General features: G+C 41.3%; 2 protein-coding genes across 4 annotated transcripts in view; both read left to right on the top strand.

Moving 5' to 3' along the window:
* LOC306840366 (delta-like protein 4) overlaps positions 1 to 20,442 on the top strand; it is a 94,796-nt gene extending 74,354 nt beyond the window's left edge. For 2 of the 3 annotated variants that reach the window (XM_079369600.1, XM_079369598.1), the window contains exons 2-11: positions 14,507 to 14,758; positions 15,110 to 15,167; positions 15,677 to 15,940; positions 16,775 to 16,835; positions 17,063 to 17,193; positions 17,290 to 17,459; positions 17,731 to 17,950; positions 18,052 to 18,742; positions 18,834 to 18,942; positions 19,086 to 20,442. In XM_079369600.1, coding sequence (XP_079225726.1) covers positions 14,507 to 14,758; positions 15,110 to 15,167; positions 15,677 to 15,940; positions 16,775 to 16,835; positions 17,063 to 17,193; positions 17,290 to 17,459; positions 17,731 to 17,950; positions 18,052 to 18,742; positions 18,834 to 18,942; positions 19,086 to 19,091 — 1,962 coding nt within the window. In that variant the 3' untranslated portion in view covers positions 19,092 to 20,442. Of the gene's footprint in view, positions 1 to 13,676; positions 14,412 to 14,506; positions 14,759 to 15,109; positions 15,168 to 15,676; positions 15,941 to 16,774; positions 16,836 to 17,062; positions 17,194 to 17,289; positions 17,460 to 17,730; positions 17,951 to 18,051; positions 18,743 to 18,833; positions 18,943 to 19,085 lie in introns of those variants that run through there. The other variant, XM_079369599.1, reaches the window with a different exon arrangement.
* Positions 20,443 to 21,365: 923 nt separating this feature from the next.
* Positions 21,366 to 23,334, top strand: LOC306840716 (glutathione-specific gamma-glutamylcyclotransferase 1-like). Its single transcript, XM_079370188.1, has 3 exons — positions 21,366 to 21,811; positions 22,008 to 22,043; positions 22,506 to 23,334. Exons 1-3 carry the CDS (start codon positions 21,596 to 21,598, stop codon positions 22,923 to 22,925), a joined length of 672 nt encoding a protein of 223 aa, XP_079226314.1. The 5' UTR covers positions 21,366 to 21,595; the 3' UTR covers positions 22,926 to 23,334.
* The last annotated feature ends 368 nt before the right edge of the window (positions 23,335 to 23,702 follow it).

Below are 23,702 nucleotides of genomic sequence, written 5' to 3'. Positions count from 1 at the left end.
TACTACATGTGCCACTTATCATTTCAGCACAGTAAATATGAGACAAAAGTAAGAGGATACTTAACTAGCTTAGAGTTAACAATCGGAAACTGCAGGTCTGGCTCTTTCAAGAGGTAATAAAAATCTATTGATCAGACCAAAATCAAAGAGAATTTCATTCAGTGTACAGACACAACTGTCAGTAAGGTAAAACCAGTTCTTTGAAATCAGACGCCTGTGTTTACTGAAATGCCAAAGTTGGGTATTCACCTGTCGGACTCTAGTGGTTAAGGATGCTGTCGGGTCTTTCAGGCTTGCCTTGCCCAAGGGTCTTTGGAATCAGCTGGCAGGTTTTGTGTTGCTCAGGAGGCTGTGGCTATAGTAGATGCAGAAGCAAAAACCCAGGTGTCGGAGGACTCAGGACTTTGAATTGCTGTCAAACTTTGCTGGTACTGTAAGTCCTGGGCAACTTCCTTAGACTGCTACCACAGTGACGGATACGTGGAAGATAATGGATGAAAAGCTCATAAGGTTATTCAGGCATAAAGCAACTGCAGTGCCTCGATTTCTGGAGCTTGTGAAAGATCCAATAAAAATTCTTTGGAGGAGCCCTGTGATGTGATGGCCTTCTAGGGTTCTCTAAATACCAGAACTTTAAAACCTTTAAAACAATATTGATAAAAAATCGATGATATCAATACCTGTTTCGACACTACAAAAAAAAGCAATGCTAGGCTCACAAAATTAGGACATTTCTTGCTTTTCACTACCAACCTTTACACAGCACTGGTACTGGTACAATACATACTTAAAGAGAAAGATTTTCCCCAAATAATAGGGTAAAGCCCTATTTTAAAACATTTCATAATCCAGAAAGAATGTGAAGAGATATCTGCACACCCTGGCCTATGTCTGTAATTTAGCTTTATGTTGATGTGTTTAGGTCATGTCCATGTGTTAATCTTCATTGGATTGGGCTACTGTAAATGAAAATGCATCAACCAGATGACATTTCTGTCTCCATGCAGCAGAAGCCAAAGAGAGTAAAATTTGTGTATGTATTTGATGACCTGTGAAGTCAGACTGTGTCTGTTGATGCATTTAAATAAACTCCAGGCCCTTTCAGCGTATTTGGCTGACGTGTGGATTTGATTATGAGGTCATGAGAGCATGAGCACAGGTTAAATTTTTTTTTTTAAATCAGACAATGACATTTTAGTTCTTGGTTGTCTTCGTCATTAGAGGTGCTTGCTCTCTGCGTTTCATTCAGCTTTGGATTGAAACATGATTACAGCTTTTTTTGGGGTATTTTTTAAGCTTCAGTTCATTGCAACACTATCAAATAGAAAAGTGATGAAGATTAAACATTTGTGTTAAAACGTGTCATTTAAAAGTATCAAATCATCAACAGTTTTGAGAATTGTATGACCTTCAAGTGGTATTCAGCATCATACGTGTACTCTTCAGATTATATAGTATGGTGTCATCTAACCATCTTTCCTTGTTTAATATTGGGTGCCATGGTTACAGTTTTCAATAGAGATGTTCCAGCTTTGACAGCAAGTCTTGGTTTTGTCTGGACGATGTCATTACTCTATGCAGAAGAAATGCAAGCACTAAGCCCCTTTCAGGCCAAGATTACCATTTGTAGTTTTAAATGGAGAAAGACTACAAAAAAATCCTGCTAAGAAAATTAAACACAAGTGAAGAGCCAAAAACTACAGAATTACAAGAAGAATGTCAATTGTTCTGGTGATGAGCTTCAATTTTTCTTATTTTCTTTAGATCCCTGCTGGATCTGATTTTTTTTTTTTCTGATAAGGCAATCAACAGATGCAGCGTTAAACAAATTCACAGTCATTTGAAATGAGCCATACAATATTTATTCCTGTATGAAACTGGAAGTATTCTTGCGATACATTGTGACATAATTTAAAGCAAACATGCTCAGCTTTGCGTAAACAACCAAAGCTGGGAGAACAATCCTCTCTGCTATAAGGAAGGAACTTAATTCCTTCTGATTTCCCCTACACTTGCAGGGATATTGTTATTTTATAGTTTGGGAAGTTGTTTTCGTATTGAATCAGAATCATTTTTCACGCTCCTGATGACTGCCAGGGTCACTTTTCCCAACGCCTTGTAACATTTCCTTATCAAAGCAATTAAGTAAAACGGTTACTTATTTGGCTTCATATCAAAAGCAGTGTGAGCTTGTGTGTGTGTTGAGGACTGATCTCAAGGTTGTGTGCTTAACTTAGACGGTTCCCAGCATAGTTTGGCCTGGCACGAGGTAGCGGGGAGTAAACCCAGCTGCGAGCAGGGCCTCATGCATGACCTGCCCTGGTTGTCCAGTGGGGAATGACTACAGGCATAGTTTAGGGTGGGGGGTTCCCATGTCATAGCTAAGGGCATGATGGTGTTATGGGCCTACTTTACAACATGCTTTTATTTTTTATGCTCCTTCGACAAGCCTCTTGACTCTTCAGAGACCTCAAATTTGTGGTCCCACTCTGCTTACTGTCAATCTCTGTGTCCTCGAGGGTCATTCCCATCCATGGGAACATTGGTTGTGACAGTAGGATTCCCGGAGGGGATGGTACAGGGTGGGTCTTGACTGAATACCGCAACCGGGCCATAGTTCTATAGTTCAAAAATGTTCTTCTGCAGCCAAAGTGAGGCAGTCTGAGGTTTTGTCGGGGCTAGAATTTCATAAGAGGACAACTTTTATATGGATGTGCCTCATGCACGTTCCAGGAAACCTTGTATGTAAAAAGGATGTGTCACCTCTCCCTTGAATAGATCAGTGCACTTGGACCTTGATGATATAGGTAAGAGCATGAAGACTGATTAAGGGCCAGGATGTGCGTGAGACATCCTCTGATGTTCAGGAATTCCCTCATTAAAGAGGGTCATGTTGATGGTCAATAGGAATCAGGCAGCGGAATAAACAGGGGAGGTTCCTCCAGCAATTTCAAATAAACACACTTTCCTTATAATCAACATGGAAGTGGTTGTTACAAATATGTGCATTTCGGAAATGTTCCACTTCCCTCCTGTGGTCAGTCAAAACTGTGGGGAGCTTCCTTTGCATTAAAGAGCCAAAAAGCCAAAGTGTTGGTTTCTTTACAACTACTTTGGTGAACTAATAGGTTTTGCATTGAATGTGGCGCCCCCTGTGTCTTTTACATGTGGACGTGATGTTTTTCTGACATACCATCTCAACCTTCCGTCTTTTAACAGTCAAAAGTTTAACTCATCTGACACCAAGGCGCTGGAGATCGAACCTCCAACCTTCATGATGAGAGACAACTGAACCGCAGGTGCTCTGTGATTTGAATAATGCATGAAGTGCATACATTTAAGTTCTGGATAACGTTTTTTAATCGCCTGAATATCAACAATTATAGAGACATTTCGTGAACCGTTTTGTGTATGGTTCACTCCTGGGGCCACATCAGTGCCCCGATTTTGTTGTTGTTGTTTTTTTTTTTCCTTTCCTGGCCCTCCCTCCCCCTTCTCATGTTTGACAAATTGTTTCCAGCTAATTTACGACGGTCGAGCTGTGGGAGAACAATACCCCCGTGGACGTAACACGGTGCGAGCTCTACCACATGTCCCGGTGAGGAGCGAGGTGCTCAGAGGAAACACTTGCTGAGATAACAAGATAGTAGGAAAGCAGGGCCACTAAAAGGCCAAGCCGAGGAAAGCGTTCCCTGAGAGGAGCTTTAAAAGGACCCTCACACGCGCGTCCTCAATCTTTATCTTTTGTTTCTAAAAATGTTTTGATAAAAGGGTAGCCTTTAAACGTAATGACTTACTGAGTCATATCCAGCTAGTTATGAATATAACTCTTGACTCAATGACTCACTTGGCGGACCATCAAAAAAAAAAACCGGTGACGTCAGACTCGCTAAAGCCTCTCCAAGACAAACCAGTTGGAGTTTGAGCGCTGCGGGGATCCGCTGTGTTGCATCTGTTTGAACGTATACACACTCGGCAATCAATTGTTTTCCCTGTGAGTGTGTGTGTCTCACACACACTCGCACAATGCTGAGACCTGCCTCCTGGTGAGAATAAACATTTGCTGAAACAGTTTAGATGTGCATCTACAGAGGTTGATTACATGTATTTAGCCCAGATAATCATTTTCTGGATCTCATGTGTGCTGTAATTACAGAAAGCACCTGTGCCTGGCCCACCTGCAGTGATTACCAAGAATGCCAAGCTGGAATTTAACCATAATTATAACAACAGGGGGAAAGGGAACGTTGAGCAGCAGTCCAACTCAATAATGTTTTTATTGAGAATGCTGCTGGGTTTACAGCCCGAGAGGAAAAGAATTGTCCCCATAGGATTCCTGGAAAATGAACTACAGCATGAAAACATTTAAAACCCCTGACCTCCCAGGCAGATCAGCGTTTCAATCTTGCCAGCTGGGTTAGGGTTGAGCAATACAGGTGACATGGAGGACAGCAGGATCAAGGTCATCAGTCAGGCTGATTGATGCGCTACTTGTTTTTACGGAGCCCAAGTATAGGCACGAGGAGGAAAAGGAAAGCAGTCTTCAAGGCTGCCATGTTTGTGTTTTGAGGACAGAAGTGAGAGGTCAAACCGAGCCCAGGGTTTTCAGGTTATTAAAACGATCCCTTTCTGTTTGGAAGCAATTTGAGGGGGCGATGAAGGGTACTTTTCACCATTTTTGAGTGATTTCAGTGGGAAAGGAAGAATAGGGAAGTGACAAGCCCTCTTAAGATCAATGAATGTGGTGGGAAAGGAGTGGCCCAGGGCAGCCAATAGTGGCAGGGCAGCAGGGAGCTACAGGGAGATAAAGTAAACAAGGAAACCACCTGATGTGAGCGGGGTCACATTAATGCTCAGTCCTCCACGCGGGCAGGTGCTTCCTGAGTCCTGCTCTCTCAATCAGTTGAGCTTTGCTGCACTCGCCACTTGCTTTCTGTTTTCTGTAGCTACAAAACATTTTCTCGAAGTGACGTGTCATTGCATGATGACGAGGTTTAAATCCAGCCTGCAATCACGGCGGAAAGCAAACATTTAACGGTGGTAAAAAGCATTGAGATTTACTGAAATGATGGCGTTTATACAGGCAGTAAAGATAAGAGCAGCTGGCTGTTTGTCACTTTAGGATAGCACACAATGCTTGATGATGAGCATGTTTTTAGGGGTCTGTTCCTGAAGATAACAGACCTTTTACTATGAAGGTGACAGTCAGGTGGATACAGGAGACAAATTGTGTTTTAAATTACACACAACCTGCACAGGGTGAGAAAACTTTTTCATATCCTAGTCCAGCTCTCCTTCTGCTCTTTCTCGCTTCTCTTTCCTTCTTCTCCCTTTGCTGGTGGGTCTGGGATTGTTTTGTGCTGTGCAATGAGGAAGGAAGTCGGTGTGAGAAAGTGCCTGTTTTTTTGAGACCAACAGGAATTGGCCTCATCACAAGCATTTCTTTTTTTTTGCCGCTGGAACAATGCACTGGCGTCACACCCCTCGACTGGACCTCAGCATTTCACATGGAAAAATGTTCCCAGAATTCCGCTCCCAGGCTCGGGGTAAGGCCGAGGATGGGGTGAGGGTGAGAGGGCGGGAGTTGAAGGGCGGAGGGGATCTGCTGTTGGCGGAGTGACCAGTGGACACTTGTCACTACCACAACCAGAGAAAGTAAAGTGTCATTTCTAGACAATGTCCCCAAGATGAATACAAACTATCTTAAAATCTTCACTTTGAACGCAGACCTTGAAAGAAGCATAGTCCATTCCTCTTATCATCATAAGCTCTTATTGGAAACTTATCATATGAAATTAGGATATGAAATAGTAAAACCATTTTCCTTCACAATTACAAAAATAAAATACAGACCTTACCAAGGAAGTGTGCAGGTATAGCATCCGACAACAAAGATGAAAGGATGCCTAAGTAGTACAGTGTTGCAGGTTACATCATTATTCTCCATTTTTTTGTTGACAAAAAGCAATACGCTCAAAAATTTAGGTGATACCTGATCTTAATCGTGCCAGCTGCAATTGTCACTTTCATTACGGTAATTATTAAACAAAAATTCGAACAACAAAGAAAGGTCTTGGAGTTTTTCTGTCAGATTAATTCAGGTAACCGAGTATCACAATACTTCTGCTGCAGTGGGGCTTGTTAGACCATTTTTAGTGTGTGGCTGTGGCTCAGTTGGTAGAACTGGTATTCTCTCAACTGGAAAGTTAAGGGTTCGATCCCCAGTAGTCAAAAGACTAGAGAAGTGCTTTACAAACTACCATTTAGTGCTTGTTAATGATTGTTTTGTATAATGACTTTATCACATTTACTGTATCCAGGTCACTCCTCCCTGTTGCTGTAATAATGTAGCACACTGGCAATTCATGTTTTAATAACTTAAAGGTAAAACTTCTGATGTTTGTGGAGCATTTATCTTATTACGAGTGAATCCCAATCAGCTTTATTGACCAGGTACACACACACACACACACACACACACACACACACACACACACACACACACACACACACACACACACACACACACACACACACACACACACACACACACACACATGCACACAAAGAATTTGACTTCAGTGAACTGCAGTCTCTATGTACAGTATAACATGAAATATCAACAAACACAACATAAGGAAAGAATTATATGTATAAGACAATAGTGCAGTGGTGAGTAGTGCAAAAATGCTGACATAAACATGATAATAAAAATCTGTAATTCTGCATCCAATGGGTTAATTACATGAGGTCGAGAGTTTTTTAAAGGTGTGCATAGCTTGGTATCACATGAGGAGGATAACAGTAATAATACAGTGTGTACATGATTAAGTTATTTAACATAAAATTAGTTTAAATAGTCCCATGTACATTCACAGTGATGGATTCAGGGTTACCAGTATTTCAGAACAACAGTTCTGGCACCCTGTGACTGTTCAGCGTTCATCAGAGTGACAGCCTGGGAAGTGTCATGAGAGGGGAAGATGTATTAATATGGAAGGATAAAGAAAATGTTGCCTTACTTTCACAAGTCATGTTAGTGCGTCATGCACTCTGAAACAATCAATTGAAAAAGTGTGTAGACTTGGTCTATCAAGGCAATCCAGGAAACCTCATGGTGGATGTGATGGTGTTATACTGAGGAAGGGGCGTGTGCATTTGTGAAGAGTTACATAAGTATAGAAGGTCCTTTTTTTTTAAGATTAGTTTTATGACTGAATAATTCACGTTTTCCCCTGCTGATAGACATATAGAAAACATGAACAATGTACTTGTTCATAAAGAACTGTTGTGATTTCACAGAACGTCGATCTTCAGTGTATAAACCCAAACACATACTCAACCCTATGTAATATGGCTGGCATCACAGTGTGTCCCTGTGCTAATTTGTTTTCTCTGCTTTTACAGCATGGTGCCTTTAAGAAAAACAAATGACCTTTGCTTAAATGTGCAAGGTCGGCACTTATATTATCAGTTTCATTCATCACCCTAGCTGATAAATCATCATGGAGTGTATGAGAACTCTGAACTCCTAACAGAAAGATTAATTTGCATAGCAACTTCAGCTACAAATCAAAATAGAAATGCCCCCCCCCTTGAAAGAAAACGTCAAATACCCATTTGTGTGCATGACCGAGCAGCAACAGGCAGCAGTCTTTCAGTATACCATTGATGAATCATTTCTCTTACACATTAACTTTTCCTCTTAAGGAAGAAATCTGCGATGTTAAATGTAATGTAAATCATCGCTGAGTGATCATTGCTGAGTTTTTAAAATGAAGGGAATTTAAAGGCATGACATCTTTTCCATGTCTGGAGAATACAGAGTTTTGAGAGATGTCAAATTGGACAGAGACATGAAAATTGCCTATGAGAGCCAAATTAGAGGGGCAAGAAGTGGGGCAACTTGGGACCTGCCAGGTCAAGTTGGAACAACACTCCAAAGTCATTAGCCATTAGCATTAGCCATATTTAGATCTGGCAGTGAGGGAGCTCCTCCTGGGCTACAAAATGAGGCCGAATGCATCACTGCTCCAGAGCATCCATCAACCCTGCACATTTTCATCAGTGTAGTTTCAACAACATGAGCCTTTACTACACAAATAGACTGCACCCACTCCTCAACACTAGCCTCCCACTGAGAGAATCAATCAAACAACATCCACTCAGCGCTTGTTGTCCCTGTACAAAGCTGAGTAAGCATTGGCTGAGGCCTAAATGATGTCAAATGTGGCTTGAAGCCCAATCGCTTACAATACTTTGTGTATCTGTGCAGTGCACTGCTGTTATTATCGTGGCAGGGCCTTAAGTTGATGTGGAACAATCACTCTGCACAAAAGGGTTTGCATCTGTTGTTTGTCCTGCAGAGTGGAGATGGGTTTGTGTATGTGTACACAGTAAGCAATTATGAGGTCAGCTGCAGTTCAGCTAGCTAAACGGAATTCAAACAAAAGGTCACATTTTACTCTCACGGCTGCAGAAAAGCGTTTAAGGCGTTTAAGGATCCAGACAAAGCCTCACAAAGTTACAGTGTTGTAAGTCTCTCACTTTTGAGATTTACTTTTTTATGTGATTCCCTAGGAAAAAAAACTTTCCCATGGACCAACTAGCAGCCCCAAATTTCCAAGAATCTTTGTTCGTGAAATCGGAAGCAAAGGTAGGAAGCTGCTTGTGCATACCACTTAGGAAAAGGACAAATAGGAATTTTGAATCGTCAGAGGAAAAAACAACGGACCTTCCAGAAATACTTTGAGATCTCTATATACATAAACAATAATATCATAGAGGTCATGTGCTTGAGGTCAGGAAGTGCAGGAAGAAAACAGATTAGAGATCATTAAGTGTCTGGATAATTAAAGCTGAATCACAGGCTCTTATCACACCAAATCTCAGCATCTAACAGCGTAGCATGCCAAGATAAAATTACTCGACGGTAATCATGCTGATGGTGTTCAGTGATTTGTTGAACCTCCCATTAGGCCAAAACCCCTGCAACTTTGAAGATTGATATTGGCTCTTACTTTGATGAACACATCCCCTGTTTTACAAAGACAAGCAACTAAAACGCAATTAATAGGAGCTATTCAAAAATCTGCCTGTGGTGCCTCTGTGCTGCCAGAATCACTTGAGGACACAAAGAACCCCTGAAGAGAATACACCTGTTCACACGTCATATTAACAGGTAGAGAGTGAGTGTGAAATGGGGGTCCACGAGGCCTGAGGATTCAACATCTCAGGCTGCCCTTCCTGATAGGCAAACTGGTGCAGTTTTAACAGCCCTCTTCACACCAGCACGCTCTTCCATATCCTCGATTTATCTCTTTCCTTTTCCTGCTGGGAGGTTTTGTCTTGCGTAAGGCAGCGATGCTTTGACTTTGGCTGGGGAGGATTTCCTCAAAGCAGAAGTGTCTTCCACTCTCACAATTAGTACTGCGCTGGTAATCACTCAAGAATTGCTTGGCCACATAAACATTTTTGGTTCTCATGTTGTATGAGTGTCCTTCATGCATTTATTTATAGTCATACTACAGTTGGTTCCAGCTTTGCGATCTGATTGGATAAGAGGTAATCTAGGGTGCTGCTAGTATTGGAGGGGCGGCAGTAGCCCAGTCTGTAGGGGAACTGAATCACAGGTTCATGTCCCAGTTTGGACCAAAATATGGAAGTCGGTCTGGTAGCTGGAGAGGTGCCAGGGCCCCTCTCCCAAACACCTATGAGGTGCCCTTGAGCAAGGCACTGAACCCCAACAGGTCTGGCACGCTCCCTGTGTAGCAGTATGCAGCAGTGCCACTCTGAAATCTCGCCGCAGGTCCTGTTTGTGCACGACAGTATTTCGGGCCAATGTGTTTGAGAAGCATGCCTCTTAATAACAGAGTGAAAACCAGAATTTCCATCAGGGATTAAAAAAGTATGTCATATTTAAAAACAGTTAGGTTGATACCTGGGTAGGAACCTTCGTCATCTTATGTGTTGCTGCAAGGAACAATAAAAGATTGGCTCTAACTAGTCAGCATAGGCTTTTGTGTCCTTCCATTGAGTCTTCAGTTAGGGTTATTATTGTACCATAAACAATATAACATAGTGTCATTGGGACTTTCTACTGCATGTATTTGTCTATTAGTGTAATAGCTTTCAGTCTTTTTCCAGGTTGATTCATCACACAGGCCACCAAAGTAGTCTCCTATTGGTTGAATAATAACAGAAAACAAACAGATAAATGTCCATTATACAAAGTAGTTGATCTATATTATGTGCAGGCATGCACAGATTAGCAAGGTAAGACGCGCCAATTGGACTATTCAGTTGACAAAAATAAAAATCTGGTGTTGGTTATTTCTTTTAAATTCACTTTTTTTCTGTGTTAAGCAACATCACACTCAAGGTTGTTTTATTGCAACCTCATAAAATAAAGGGAAGGGATGATAATATGAAAGTGCATCTGCTTAACCGTAGCAAGAAGTGACATCACAGGGCCAAAGTAACAGATGTGCTAATGTCCATCCCTGCCGACTCCATGTGTCAAAGGTGGAGCTCCTCTGTTGGATCAATAACAAGTATTGAAGGGTTGGCCCTTGTCTGTTGGGGAGGGATGGATGTGCTGCTGTCTGCTGGCACAGTGGCACACAGACAGCTGTTACACACTCTGCCTCAGATCACCCTGACATGTTTTACGCACTTCAGCCAGAGCAGAAGCCTTGAAACTTGAGTGTTGTTGAGCTGTAAATTACACCGCAGGCATTGATGATGTCAACACGCTGCCAGCCAGACGCCTTTACAATACAGCTACTCAGGTGTAGTGACACCAACATGCATCACGACATGCTGTAAGTGACCCAAGTGTGTTATTGGTTGTGCTGTAAGGGTGGTGGTGCGCTGACATGGCTGTGTTTAGTCAACAGTTTAACAAGAGGGTGGCTGGAAAGTTCCACTGCAGACCAGGGCTTTCATTAGACAGGCAGCATTAATGTCAGGGTCTCTAGTCTAAAGTCAGCTGAAGGTTTGAACAGACTTTCATAACAGGTGTTAAAAAGGTCATTCATGACACTTTTAAAAGTTTGCAGGGCATGCAGAAAGGGACACATTCAGTAATGGTAATATGACTTAAGCTAATGCCACAAATTGTAATAATAATAAGAAGAAGAAGAAAAACACTAAGGTGTTCTTGTGCTTTTAATCAGCAGGCTTTGTCAAAGCAATGAGCTGCATGTTGCCTCCTTGACAGCACTGAATTCAACATTTACTCCTTGTCCGAAGCACTTACGGTCTGGCAACTCTTTACACCCTGAAGGTCCACGCACACATTTCAACAATGTTGGCAAAAAAACACGCTCCCAAACAATACGTAAGTATTATTGTACCAGAAGGAATAATTAAGTTGATAAAGGCCAGCACAATTCTGTGGGAGAAATGAACTTACATCTCTAATTGCTGCAGCAGGTGATTTCTTCTCTGGGGGTAGACATGATTAAATGCCTCAGATCCGTTAGCAGCTCACATCAAAAGCCCCATTGATTGGCTGGACAGATTGGGGCATAGAGATCAAATGTGCTGTAAAGAAGTGTTAAACTGCCCTGCATTAAACAGGGCCGATTTCTGGGACCATCTGTTAGCACTGTAACTAATTTCTTATCACACTTGCGTAGTTTGTTGATACCATTGGATGAGTTGCCAGAGCAGGTCTAAGTCAGGTCAGTTACAGCTGAGTAAAAAGGACAAAGCATTTATTAAGTGAAGAATAAAACACTTTTAAGAAAAAACAATGGTTTTATGTTTGTGTTAGGTATCCTACCCTTGTCATCAGGTTTAGTCACTTTTTATCTACCGTATATTAACAGTAAACATGGATTGGCATTTTACTTGAGAATTTAATTTAAAAGTTCTTTGATCGCTGTTTTATTGATGGGGGAAACATCAATGGAAAAACATAAGTGTCAACAGAATGTTCTGTGACTAGACAGAGAGAGAGAGAGCGAGCGATAGAGAGAAAGAGAGAGAAAAGTTCATCCCTGATTGGATTATTTTGTTAGTATTTTGAGTTATAGCTTTTCAAACATTTAGTTCACATCTATTACTCACAGATAACGTAAAAAAGTCGAGCTTTGCTGGGAACAAACATCAATCTGCCATAGAACCAAACCATTTCATCTGGCGCTTTCTCATAAAAGGCAATTTAGCCTACCATTTCCAAGTCCAACAAAACTTCCATACTTCTTCATTTCCCTAATCAAAATGTTATTTTTGGGGGGTTTGGATGCCGACTAAAAAGCCGTAGAGCATTCAGAAATCTGCTTTACTAAACACTGTCACAGAGAAAAATGATGTCCTATACAAAGCTGCGATGCAGCAGTGGTGTTCTGAAGTCTATTTCCAAAGCTGTTTACTTCAGAACAACTAGCAGAGAAAGTCCTTTTGGAATATTGTTTGCATTAGGAAATTGATTCAGCCAGGCTCTCCTTCTTTTTATATACACCAAAATTCAAATAAAAGATAGATAAGATCTACAAATTGATTGGTAAGTTTTAGTGTTTTCCTTCGTCCTGCATCATGAAGTTTCATGACAAGCATCACTGGCTGTGTAGCACAGACTAAAGCTTTACAAGGAACAGTAACCCGAGGCCCAGTTAGGAAACCTTAACCATACGCCATCAAATATTAAAGTGTATGGATGTTTTGACGTGTATGAAGGGAGGACGGCAGCACCATTACACGTTACACTTCTCTCTACAAAAGAGATTCATGAGGCTCTAGAGGCCGTGGCAGCATTGTAAACAGTGGAAGCTTCAAAGATACATGGATGAAAGTCATTTTCATGCAAATAAAAAAACAGAAAAGTAGTACAGGATTAAAGCTCTGCATTGATCCATCAAAGAGTCTGATGCAGTCAATGGTGGGAACTTTTGGATAAAGTAGAGCCGTGAGATGTCCGGAGCTCTTAGTCACACTGCTCTGGACTCAATAGTCCATTGTCTCTGCCCTTAAGTGGAACCTCAAACCTATAAGTCAAAGGTGGGGGCTTACAGATGAAGTCATCTCAGCAGGAGTGCTTTTTAGCCAGACACCTTCATGGTCAGGGAACAGCTCCTGAATCCTGTTCCCTTACTGTAAATCCTCTCAGACAAGTTGGTCTGCTGCAGGGGCGATAAAGGTAACAATGCCTGTGCCCAGCATGAGTTTACATGTGATAAAAATGTATATGGCATCTGGATTTATTTACTTAGTGGCCACACTGTTTGGAGTACATTTGTCCTTCTGTTAACATGAAAGCAGAATAAAGTTTTTTCAACAAACACTGCTGAGCTGCACTCAGGATACAATCTCAACTTAAATTTATATAAATTGCCTTTCAATTGAGGGAATTGTGAGTTATGATCTGATTGTCTGAACAGCTGGGTGCTTGTAGCTATATGGTCCCTCTTCCTCTCCACACACAAACCCATTTGTGTTTGTGTTTCTCATTGACTGTTTCTATAACATTAGTTTTCCAGCTGCTGATTCTATTTTTGTAAAAATTGTCTATTCAGGTACATGTTTGAGCCCTTACACTATCGTTCAAACAAACAAGGTATCGTTTACATGCTCATTTACGCGCCAGATTTCAGTCAAACGCGGGTTCGTAGAATGATTTATGAGTGATTTTTGTGTTTGCAAAAAAAAACCTCGACATCTTGCAGCTATGAAGTTATCTCCATCCCGCTGTTCGCTATCTTAAATAAACACAAGTAGCAAGAAAGGAGGCTGCGAGGTCACAATCGTAAAAGCCAAATGGCGCGTAAAGACGCACAAACAATCACAGGTACCTGCACCAAAATAGATAATTTTTTTCAGAAATCTCCTTCAAAATAGTAATAACTGGTGATGCTGGTGTTTTAGGCAAAGAGAAGGTGGAGATGGGAGTGGGCGGTGTCGAGTGACTGACACCGTCTGTAATGGCACCACAATGCCGTATATAAGCTTGGGGGGACGTCCAACATCCTTCACTGGGATCACTTTGCGCTGATGCTCTGCCACATGCCCGCATCACTGTTGGCAACAGAAGCCTCACATCAGCTCAGGAGACTCACAGACATATACACTCTGACCGGCACGATGGATGGGCAACAGAAAGACCGCAGACAGACTCACTTGTGGATATTGACGTTACTGATATTTGTCTAAACTTCAGCACTGGATAACTCGGTCTGTCACAACTTCTCTCTCTTGTTCGGAGCTGGATCTTGTGTCTCGGGCTTTGGAAGACGGATTATATTCATTCTGATCACTTACTTTGTCACCACTCCGTTTTCAGCACTTGGAATAGGAGCGTTTTTTTAGGAGGAGAAACTGATTTTTAAGGATATACGCACATCAAGCTCTAAAGGATGGCCGTTTGGTTCAACTGTATCTTCGTAATAGTTATGACATTATTCACTCAGGTAGCTTGATTTCTTTAATCTTTCACAGAGGGGAATGATAATTCTATAAAATATATAGTATTATTCTGTTGTGCTCATTGTTCGTGTCCTTTTAGGTTCTGGGATCAGGTGTATTCGAGATCGATCTCCATCACTTTCAGAATACTAAAGGTTTGCTGGCAAATGGACTTAGTTGCAGCACGTCTGGCTGCAGGACATATTTCAGGGTTTGTTTGAAGAACTTCCAGACGGTGGTGTCTCCTGGAAAGTGTTTATTTGGCAAAGCCACCACACCTGTTCTGGGCACTGACTCTTTCAGCATGCAGCAGGACGCCAGGCTGCGTCTGCCGCTCAACTTCACCTGGCCGGTAAGAGTTCATGTCCTGCTGGGAAAAAATGACTCAAACAAGAAATATTTACACGTCAAGTATTTACTGTAGTTGTCACTATAGATATAAACTAGCTTTTAAAAGTTATAGAAATTATTTTGTTTTGCAAAACATTTTGGGTTAGGTGTTCCGTAGTGTTATTTTTGTACACAAAGAGATTAAATGTATAATTTACTTTTCTATTTACCACGTCTTACGAATTACAGGTGAATAACCAGTTGACTATTTCATTATTTCAGTTAAACAAATTAAGGCCAAGAGCTGCCCAAGTTTGCGTTTTGTTAATTCCAAGATTTTTGTTGACGTGAATTTCTTTTTTCATCCACACAGGGTGCTTTCTCTTTAATTATTGAAGCCTGGTATTCTCCTACAGCGGAGCGACCTGGAGGTGAGCAGACGCGCCCTGCCTGTCCTCCACTAGAGGGCGACATACCATTTGTAGACCAATTGATCACATACAGTATCATCATCATGTCACACATTTAGTCAATAATATTCGTTCAGTGTGCTGGGGGAAGAAAATCATCTGGCATTTTCAGCGTCATGGATTCGTGTTTGTTAGGATACCTTGTGAGTCACACGACAATTCTTTTCAATCAAATCTCTCCAACACAATTGCACTTCCCCTGTTTTATTTTGGGAGTGCATGGGAAAGTGTGCGGGCCCAAGTGAGAATATGAAGCCTTGCCAAAATTCCCATGACAGCCTTTTCCTGTATTTTACACCTTTTTTGTTACGTCCTTCATAACAAGGGAATAACGGCCACGAAGGGGAGGAAAAGGAAATTTCATTATGTAGATTGTCGTGGGAACGTTAGATTTATACACTGCACCGTGAGTTTAGATTCAGCCATTTAGAAACTAATCTTTTTCGTTTCTTCTTTTCGGTACTCCACAGACACCACCAACCCCGATTTCTTGATTGGTTCTTATACCATCCAAAAACAGTTGGGAATAGGGCATGAGTGGTCCCCAGATGTGCTGGGCGGGACGCAGACGGAGCTAAGGTACTCATACCGGTTCATCTGCAATGACAATTACTACGGGGACACTTGTTCCAAAATATGCGCTCCGAGAGACGACCATTTTGGCCACTACACCTGCAAGCCTGACGGGCAAATAGCCTGTCTACCGGGATGGAAGGGAGAATACTGCCAAGAACGTAAGCAAGAGTAAAGACATCATATGGACATTTTCCTTTGTTTGTGCTGAAAGATCACAAGGGAGGTTTTTAAAGAGGCTTCACGATAGTTCAACCTAAAGTAAACTAAGAAATAATCTTAAAGCGTTTGAGTCACCTAGGCCACTTATGAACAGGCTATAAAATCAACAATATGCTTTTGTACATGTGTTTTTTTTGTTAATTTTGTTTTATTTATTGTTGCTAAAGACTGAATTAAATGCTGAAAATTGAAAATTTGAGTTGCCTAAATTTTCTGACTCTATAATTACATGGGTCGAGCGTTAGTTTTGAAATGACCTGTTACACGATAACAGGTGTGTGTGTGATGAGAAAGGGGAGATGATGAGGTGTAATTTGACGACAGGTAGGGAGCCCACTACTCGCTGCAGCTTTCTCTGAGAGCGCGTGTACTCTAATCCAAGGCTGTGGTCGCCCAGCAGCGCGCGCCGGGGTTAATCGCGGCATTATCGCCCGCCACGCGCCACTAAATTGCGGGCTCTATTGTTGAAGCGGTGGAGGGCAGCAGCTGCAAACAGGGCTCGCACTGCCCACCGCAAACAATAGGGCAGCTGTCCTTCTTTTTGTGGGAACAAGCATCTGCTGCGCACTAACCAGTCGTTTAAAACTATATAGCCATGAAAAATCAATGTCACATCACAGGGTTAGCATAGAGCAGGTTTAGAAATTATCTTTTCATTTGAAATGATAAGATAACAGGTTCTATTGTGCAAAGGAAATCATTAATATGTGGTAAAAGCCTCTTTACGACCTTGTTAATTGTTTAATTGGAAACATCTTTTTATTTTTCTACAGCTGTCTGTCTTGAAGGATGCAATGAAAGAAATGGAAACTGCACATTACCTGGAGAGTGCAAGTGAGTAGGCTACTAACTGTAATTTACATCTGCTGTACATTCAGAGATATCAATGTTTCCATTCTTGATCATTAAATATGCAAATAATATTATTGTTCATTATTACATAACATTTCTCTCAATACTAAGGCAATGGTTGTGTCTTTAACTTGAGTTGTCAGAGCTCGGGGAACAAGTGCTTATTTGTGTTGGAACCCTTGCTGATGTGCCGTTTCATGTGTGAACAGATGCAGAGAGGGCTGGCAGGGCCTCTTCTGTGATGTTTGCAAACTCCATCCATCCTGTAAACATGGTACCTGTAAAGAGCCGTGGCAGTGCACCTGCAAGGAAGGCTGGGGAGGCATCTTTTGTGACCAAGGTGTGTAAAACCACCTTCTCTAATCTGCTTTAAAAAGCCCTATAAGGATACAGGATTAAATGTTTAATAAATGTCTCCACACTCCTTTCTTTATAGATCTGAACTACTGCACTCATCACAAACCCTGCGCCAATGGGGCCACGTGTCTGAACACAGGCCAGGGAAGCTACACCTGCACCTGCCTGCCAGGCTTCACTGGGGTCAACTGTGACTTAGAGGTCAGGGAGTGTGACAACCAGCCCTGTCGCAACGGAGGCCACTGCCTGGTTAGTCCGGAAGTCTCTCTCTCTCCTTTCCCACAACACAGGCTTTCCTGTTTTTGTTTTTGCCTTGGTCTATCTGCTTGTCCAGGAGGATGCTATCGATTGTCAAGTCAGTGCATGACCCAGTTCACAGAGCTCGTACTGTAAATAGAATTCAGACAAATGATAATGGGGTTCATTGGGGCCGTCAAGAGCAGGATGTGATATTTTTTTTTTAAAGACAAAATTTACAGTGAGCTTATTTGATAAACTTTGTGTGTTTTTCCCTCCAAAGGACTCTGAGAATGGTTATAGCTGTGTGTGCCCACGAGGGTTTGAAGGGACACACTGTGAACACAAGATGCTGACGTGTGCAGATACACCCTGCTTTCATGGTGGCAAGTGCAAAGAGAGGGATAATGGGCACAGTTACGAATGTGAATGCCCTGCAGGCTACACTGGACTTAACTGTGAGAAGAAAGTGGACAAGTGTACCTCACTGCAATGTGCAAATGGTAAACTATAATCCAATGTATTTCTTCAATTTATCTCCCTGTGGGTTTGAAATGATAAAAGTTACAAGTAAGGTCTTCTGAATTTTTTTTCTTTTTCATAGGTGGACATTGTGTCATCCATGGTCACCTCCATCTGTGCAGCTGCCGCTCAGGCTTTACAGGGCTGCGCTGCGAGATCAACATCAATGAGTGTGCCAGGAACCCTTGCGCAAATGGCTCCACCTGCATAGACCGCATCAACGGCTATACCTGCACCTGCCCTCCAGGGTTCTCAGGCCGCCACTGTGATAAGCCAACGGATGACTTTGCATCCAAACCTTGCCTGAATGGTGGGACTTGCACCGCTGCAGCTAAAGGCCCGTCTAAAGATGTGCCATTACCCATCACCCCCAGCCCAGAGGTAGGCTGGGAGTCCTATAACAAGTTAAGCTTGGCAGCCATCAGTCTGGGAGTGGGCCTGTTGGTTGTTCTGGTGGTTCTCTGTGTGGTGGGAATACGTCACATGAAGAAGCGGAGGACAAGGGAGCAGGACTCAGAGACCTTGAATAACCTCTCCAAGAATGACTTTCAGAAAGAGAACCTCAATTCTTCTCTAGAGGTCAAGAACAACAATAAAACGATCGATTCGGAGGTGGAGTGTCCCAGGGAAAAGTCCAATCACAAACACATAAACCATTACCAAGTGGACTATAAATCCTCCATCGGGTACAAAGATGATTTTGTCCTTTTGGACAAAGATGAAAACTGTGAAAAGAGGATAGAAGAAAAAAGGCGTTTGAGTAGAATGTACAGGTAAGTAGGAATTGTTTTACGGTTAGGAGATAGTGTTTGCTTTTAATTTATAAAATCTCCATATCTGATTTGATGTATTTTCCCTCCACAGTGACCAGCCAGAGTGCAGAATATCAACAATATTTTCTAACAGAGATTCAATGTACCAGTCTGTCTGTGTATTGGCAGAGGAGAAAAATGAGTGCATCATTGCTACTGAGGTGAGGTTGTTTTTTCAAAAATAATCAAATGTCTTTTCCCTGTGATGCATGACTTTTTATTATGAAACAAAAGTATAATTGTGTTTTCTGTTTTAGATTCCTGCCTAAGTAGTCATTGAGCTTTTTTGTCTTCCTCTCTTCAGGTATAATAAACGGAGGATATTATTCACTGTATATTTGGATTTCTTGTGGACTGTTTACAAGCGTGGAAAGAATGGGATTTATTTAAATACAAGTTGCTGCTCTTGAAAACTTGATAACTGGATGGAGCCGCTGTGCTCTTGGACTTCAAACAGAACTAAAGCTACTAAACTTTGTTAGAATGTAAAGACTAAAACAGAAAATAATGACTGAAACTGACTTGTGGACGCCTCCAATGATGTCAAACCCTAGACTGCTCTCTCCAAGTTCATCCAAGGGCTTCAGGCTGAGATGTTGTTGCCTGCGTGTTGATTAGAAGAAGAGGACAATCTTGATGGACCCCTCTCCTCATTATTGCAGTAATCAACAATCTAACAATCAGCTTACTGCCAACAAGGCTGGGGAAGGGGCCAGACTTTCCATTTTCTGTGGCCTACAATGCGTTATGCAAACAAAAATCGGCATTGAGTTGAATCAAAAAAAGGGAGAAAAATACGGAAAACGGTTCATTTTTGAAGAATTTGAGGTTATCACTTTTGTAAATCCTCTTTTATAAAGAATGTATGCAGCCAAGATCACAAAGCCTTATATACATGCTCAACAAAAACATTGTGCCCTGCTTAGTCTTGATCCCTTTGCACAGCAAAATGGAGGTAAATGATTAACGATCAAAAGATGTAATATGCCTCAGCACCATGCAGGGACATTTACGATGAGGCCTAGTTTAATTATGCAAGATCAACAAAGAAAAACATGAAGTGACTATCGTACCAAGGACGCCTTCAAAGGAAATTACTGAACCAATAATGTTATTTTGTAAGATTAGTATTTCATTAGTTATTTATGAATATGAAGCACTGATCTCTATGTTTTATAAGATTATTTTGTATATACTGTATATTTATACGTTGAGATTAGAAGTATGAATCTGTTTTAAGTTGACACCCAGGAAAGGGGAAAATTATTTTAAAAGTCTGTGTTTTATTATTATTTTTTTATAAAAAGAAATAACAGAAACATATCTGGTACACTGTTTGTTTGTTGGTCTTCAGTGGTTAAGTGTTTATGTTTGCAAATAGAGATCCTAATTCAAACATCGGAATCATCAAGAAACTTGATGTGTGGAGATGGCTTCATTATCTGTGGATACACACATTTATATATTTGACCTGGTAGCATGTCTTAATGATTCCACGTCTTTGTCCATGACGTCTGTGTCGGTGTGAAGTCAGTGTGCTAGCAATCATTCAGTGGACAGTGTTGTAATTGGGCTGTAATGTAAGGACAAAAGATATACATTTTGAAAATATTTGTATGTGGAAAATAAAGAATCCTTGTGATCTTTTTACAATACTGAAATGCCTTTCTAGATGTTTCTTCAAACATCAGCAAAAATGTAGCAAACAGCATAGATCTGATCCATGATGAGAAGTTATGATGTGTCCTCTGCTGCAAACTGAAAAGATGGAGATAAAAGGGTCGGTTATGCATAGCTGGGCATGTTGCACCCTCAGGCTGCGAGGACCAGAGTCATAAATCTTAACACACCATTAAATCAAATCTTGTCACTTTGAACATTTTAACTCACTTGGAAATCTCTGGGAATGGAGCAGTGTTTTTCATTACCACTTGGGGGCAGTGATCTTTGTAAAGCTGGAAAAAAGTTTCTTCCACTTTCTTGTCTGCTGCTCATCATACTACACGCACACAAGCAGAGGTCAAAGTATCTGCAGCAGTCATTCAAAGGTGATCGGCCAGCGGACAAACAGAACAGAACACAGACACTTAATGAGCTTAGAGGAGCGCTGGTATAACAGTCCCAGCTATTTATAAGTAATGTGATTACCTCCCTGACTGTTAGGCACTCAAGTGTACAAGAAGTTCTCTCGCATTATCATAAAGTAATAAAATGGCACAAACAGTAAAGGCGTTAAGTTCACAATAACTGGAATCAGTTGTAAAAAGAGACTAAAAATAGCTTTGTAAAAAACACTATGTAAATAGTTATGTACATTTTTGTTGCCAATGCCTCAGTGTAGTACAACTACTTATTAGACATTGTATCATATCGCACAATTGTCTAGTATTTTGTGTATGTAGTTTCTGGGTAAACACATGCAGTAGCTAAAATTGCCTGGATGTGTGTCGTTCCCAATCGTCACTAAAGTGTGACTCTTCAAGCGATTCTGATTGGATCATTTGTACTAGGCCCTCCTCCGTTGCGATTTGATTGGTCAAAACCGTCCCACGCTGACGTATTTGAACAACAAATACACGTGTTTGTTCATTGATATAGGAGGAGGAAAGAACACTATTGACACGATCAAACGGCACATCTTCCTTTTTTATTAATAGAAGCGACACACGAACGCATTGACATTTTCTACAGATTTGTTGTTTCCTCCTTCGGTTTCCATAAGTGAAAAGAGAATGTGTCGGAATGCGTAGGGAAAACAAAAACAAGAGTGGAGAAAGCAGAGAGCAGCTACTTTTGAAAGAAGTAGAACTATAAATGCCTTTACGTGCCTCGTCTTTTAAACACAGCCAAGCCACCACAATGAAACCTCAAGAAATCGTGGAAGGAAAGAGCAGCCTCTGGGTATTTGGATATGGCTCCTTGGTGTGGAAACCTGACTTTGTGTACAAGAGGAGCAAAATCGGCTTCATCAACGGATACAAGAGGCGCTTCTGGCATGGAGATGATTTTTATCGAGGAAACAAGGAGAAGGTAAGATCCCTACCAACACTTCACCCCATCAAATACATTGGTTTTCTTATTGTATTGCTCTTTTAATGATGGAGTAGCCTCCATATTTTCTTTTGGGTGATTGTTGTTGTTTACCTGTTCACTTGTCCGTGAAATGTACATTATTGTGATCAATAAATCCGCTTGTTGTGTTTTCTTGTGTCCTTGCTTTACACAGCCAGGCAGAGTGGTCACACTGGTGGAAGATCAGGAGGTACGTTTAAACGCCCAGTCTATTTTCTTACTGTATGCAGCATACAGAAGTGCAATTACCTTTTCTTATCTCTATGTGGGAAACATTTTTATCCAATCATAGCTTTTAAAGGTGCCTTCTTATAACAAACACCTGTGGAGAAGAGCTATCTCATGTTATGTACCACACAGTCAGAATTAATGTATATAACATCCAGGTGAATGTGAAACCTTATCCTCTATCATTTGCATCAGTTTAATAAAGGATAGCCACTTTTATAGCACATTACCTATAACATGATGTCATTTAAAATATATATAAAGCTAAAAAACATGCTAGGCCCAGTTTTCCCTGTTTAGGCAGTAAACGTTACTGCACTTGCCTTTGTATTGGCATGTTGTACTTGAAATGTATACTGTATTAGTTCTACCATTAACATGCTGTAAATCTCACTCCTGTGTCTCCCTTTGTTTGTCCATGCAGGCTTGCACATGGGGTGTGGCTTATGAAGTCACTGGCTCCCAGCTTGAAGAGTGCCTTCAGTACCTGAACATGAGGGAGGTGGTGCTGGGGGGTTATATAACTGAGATGGTGGAGTTCATCCCTAAGGAGAAGGCTCATCCTCCTCATTTGGCCCTCGTCTACATCGCTACTTCTGATAACCCCATCTACCTGGGTCCGGCCTCCGACATGGAGATTGCTGCCCAGATTGCCATCAGCAGAGGCAAAACAGGCCACAACATTGAATACCTGGTCCGCCTGGCGGAGTTCATGAGGCTGTATTGTCCTGATGTGGAGGATGAGCACCTTTTCTCTATCGAAGCAGCTGTTCTGAAGACTTTCAGTGACTGTGGAGGGATCAAACCCTCAGAAAAAATAACGCTTCTTCTGGGAGCCACATAAAACATTACCATGTTATTTCATTTTCATGTTTTTTTGTGTGTGTGTGTGTGGGGGGGGGGGGTTGTGACTGCAGCACTTATGGTCTGAAGATGAAAACTTGATTATATTTTTTTAAAGGGAATGTTAAAACATTAAAGTTGTGACCGTTTATGTTAGCATATGTTTTTTAATGTCTCAACATGTCGTCTACACCTTTGACCTTAACGTGACTTTTTTAACTGAAGACATGCTTTTCTTAAATGTGTAGATAAACTCCAGAAGCAGATGATGTCCTTAAAAAAATCACAATCAGAGATTTATTTTTTTCTTTAATGCACGATGTCTTACTCTTTTGTGGTAAAAGGGTCTCACAAGCACTTGTATACCATGTACATTTTATAATTGTGTATAAATAAAACACTAAACCATGTACAGTAAGTCAAAGGCATCCATTGTGTGAGCATGCCTGCAGTTCAAGTCTACTATATATCTATGCATGTGGTGCTAAATGCCCCCTGGCCTCATGGCCCCACCTCACGTGTCAGAGAAACGTACAGCTGTAGCCTCTGGAATGCAAGAAGTGCTGACTCTCCTTTAGAAAGCTGCCTAGGCCAGGCCACCCTTCAGTTACAATGCTTGTACATGTATATACAAAAACATGTTCTATATTCTTGTCTTTTGGACCATTTTGTTTCACAGACCTCAGAGCCGTTATGTGCCAATCACAACTAGCCATTTTAAAAGAATATTTTTTTTGAGGATGTCTTTAGCCTCATAAACTCTGGTCAATTAGAATTC

The sequence above is a fragment of the Symphodus melops genome, assembly GCF_947650265.1.
Source record: "Symphodus melops genome assembly, chromosome: 19".
Classification (NCBI taxonomy): Eukaryota; Metazoa; Chordata; class Actinopteri; order Labriformes; family Labridae; genus Symphodus; species Symphodus melops.
Note: the sequence above shows the minus strand (reverse complement) of the source record. Positions and strands in the feature narration are given on the sequence as shown.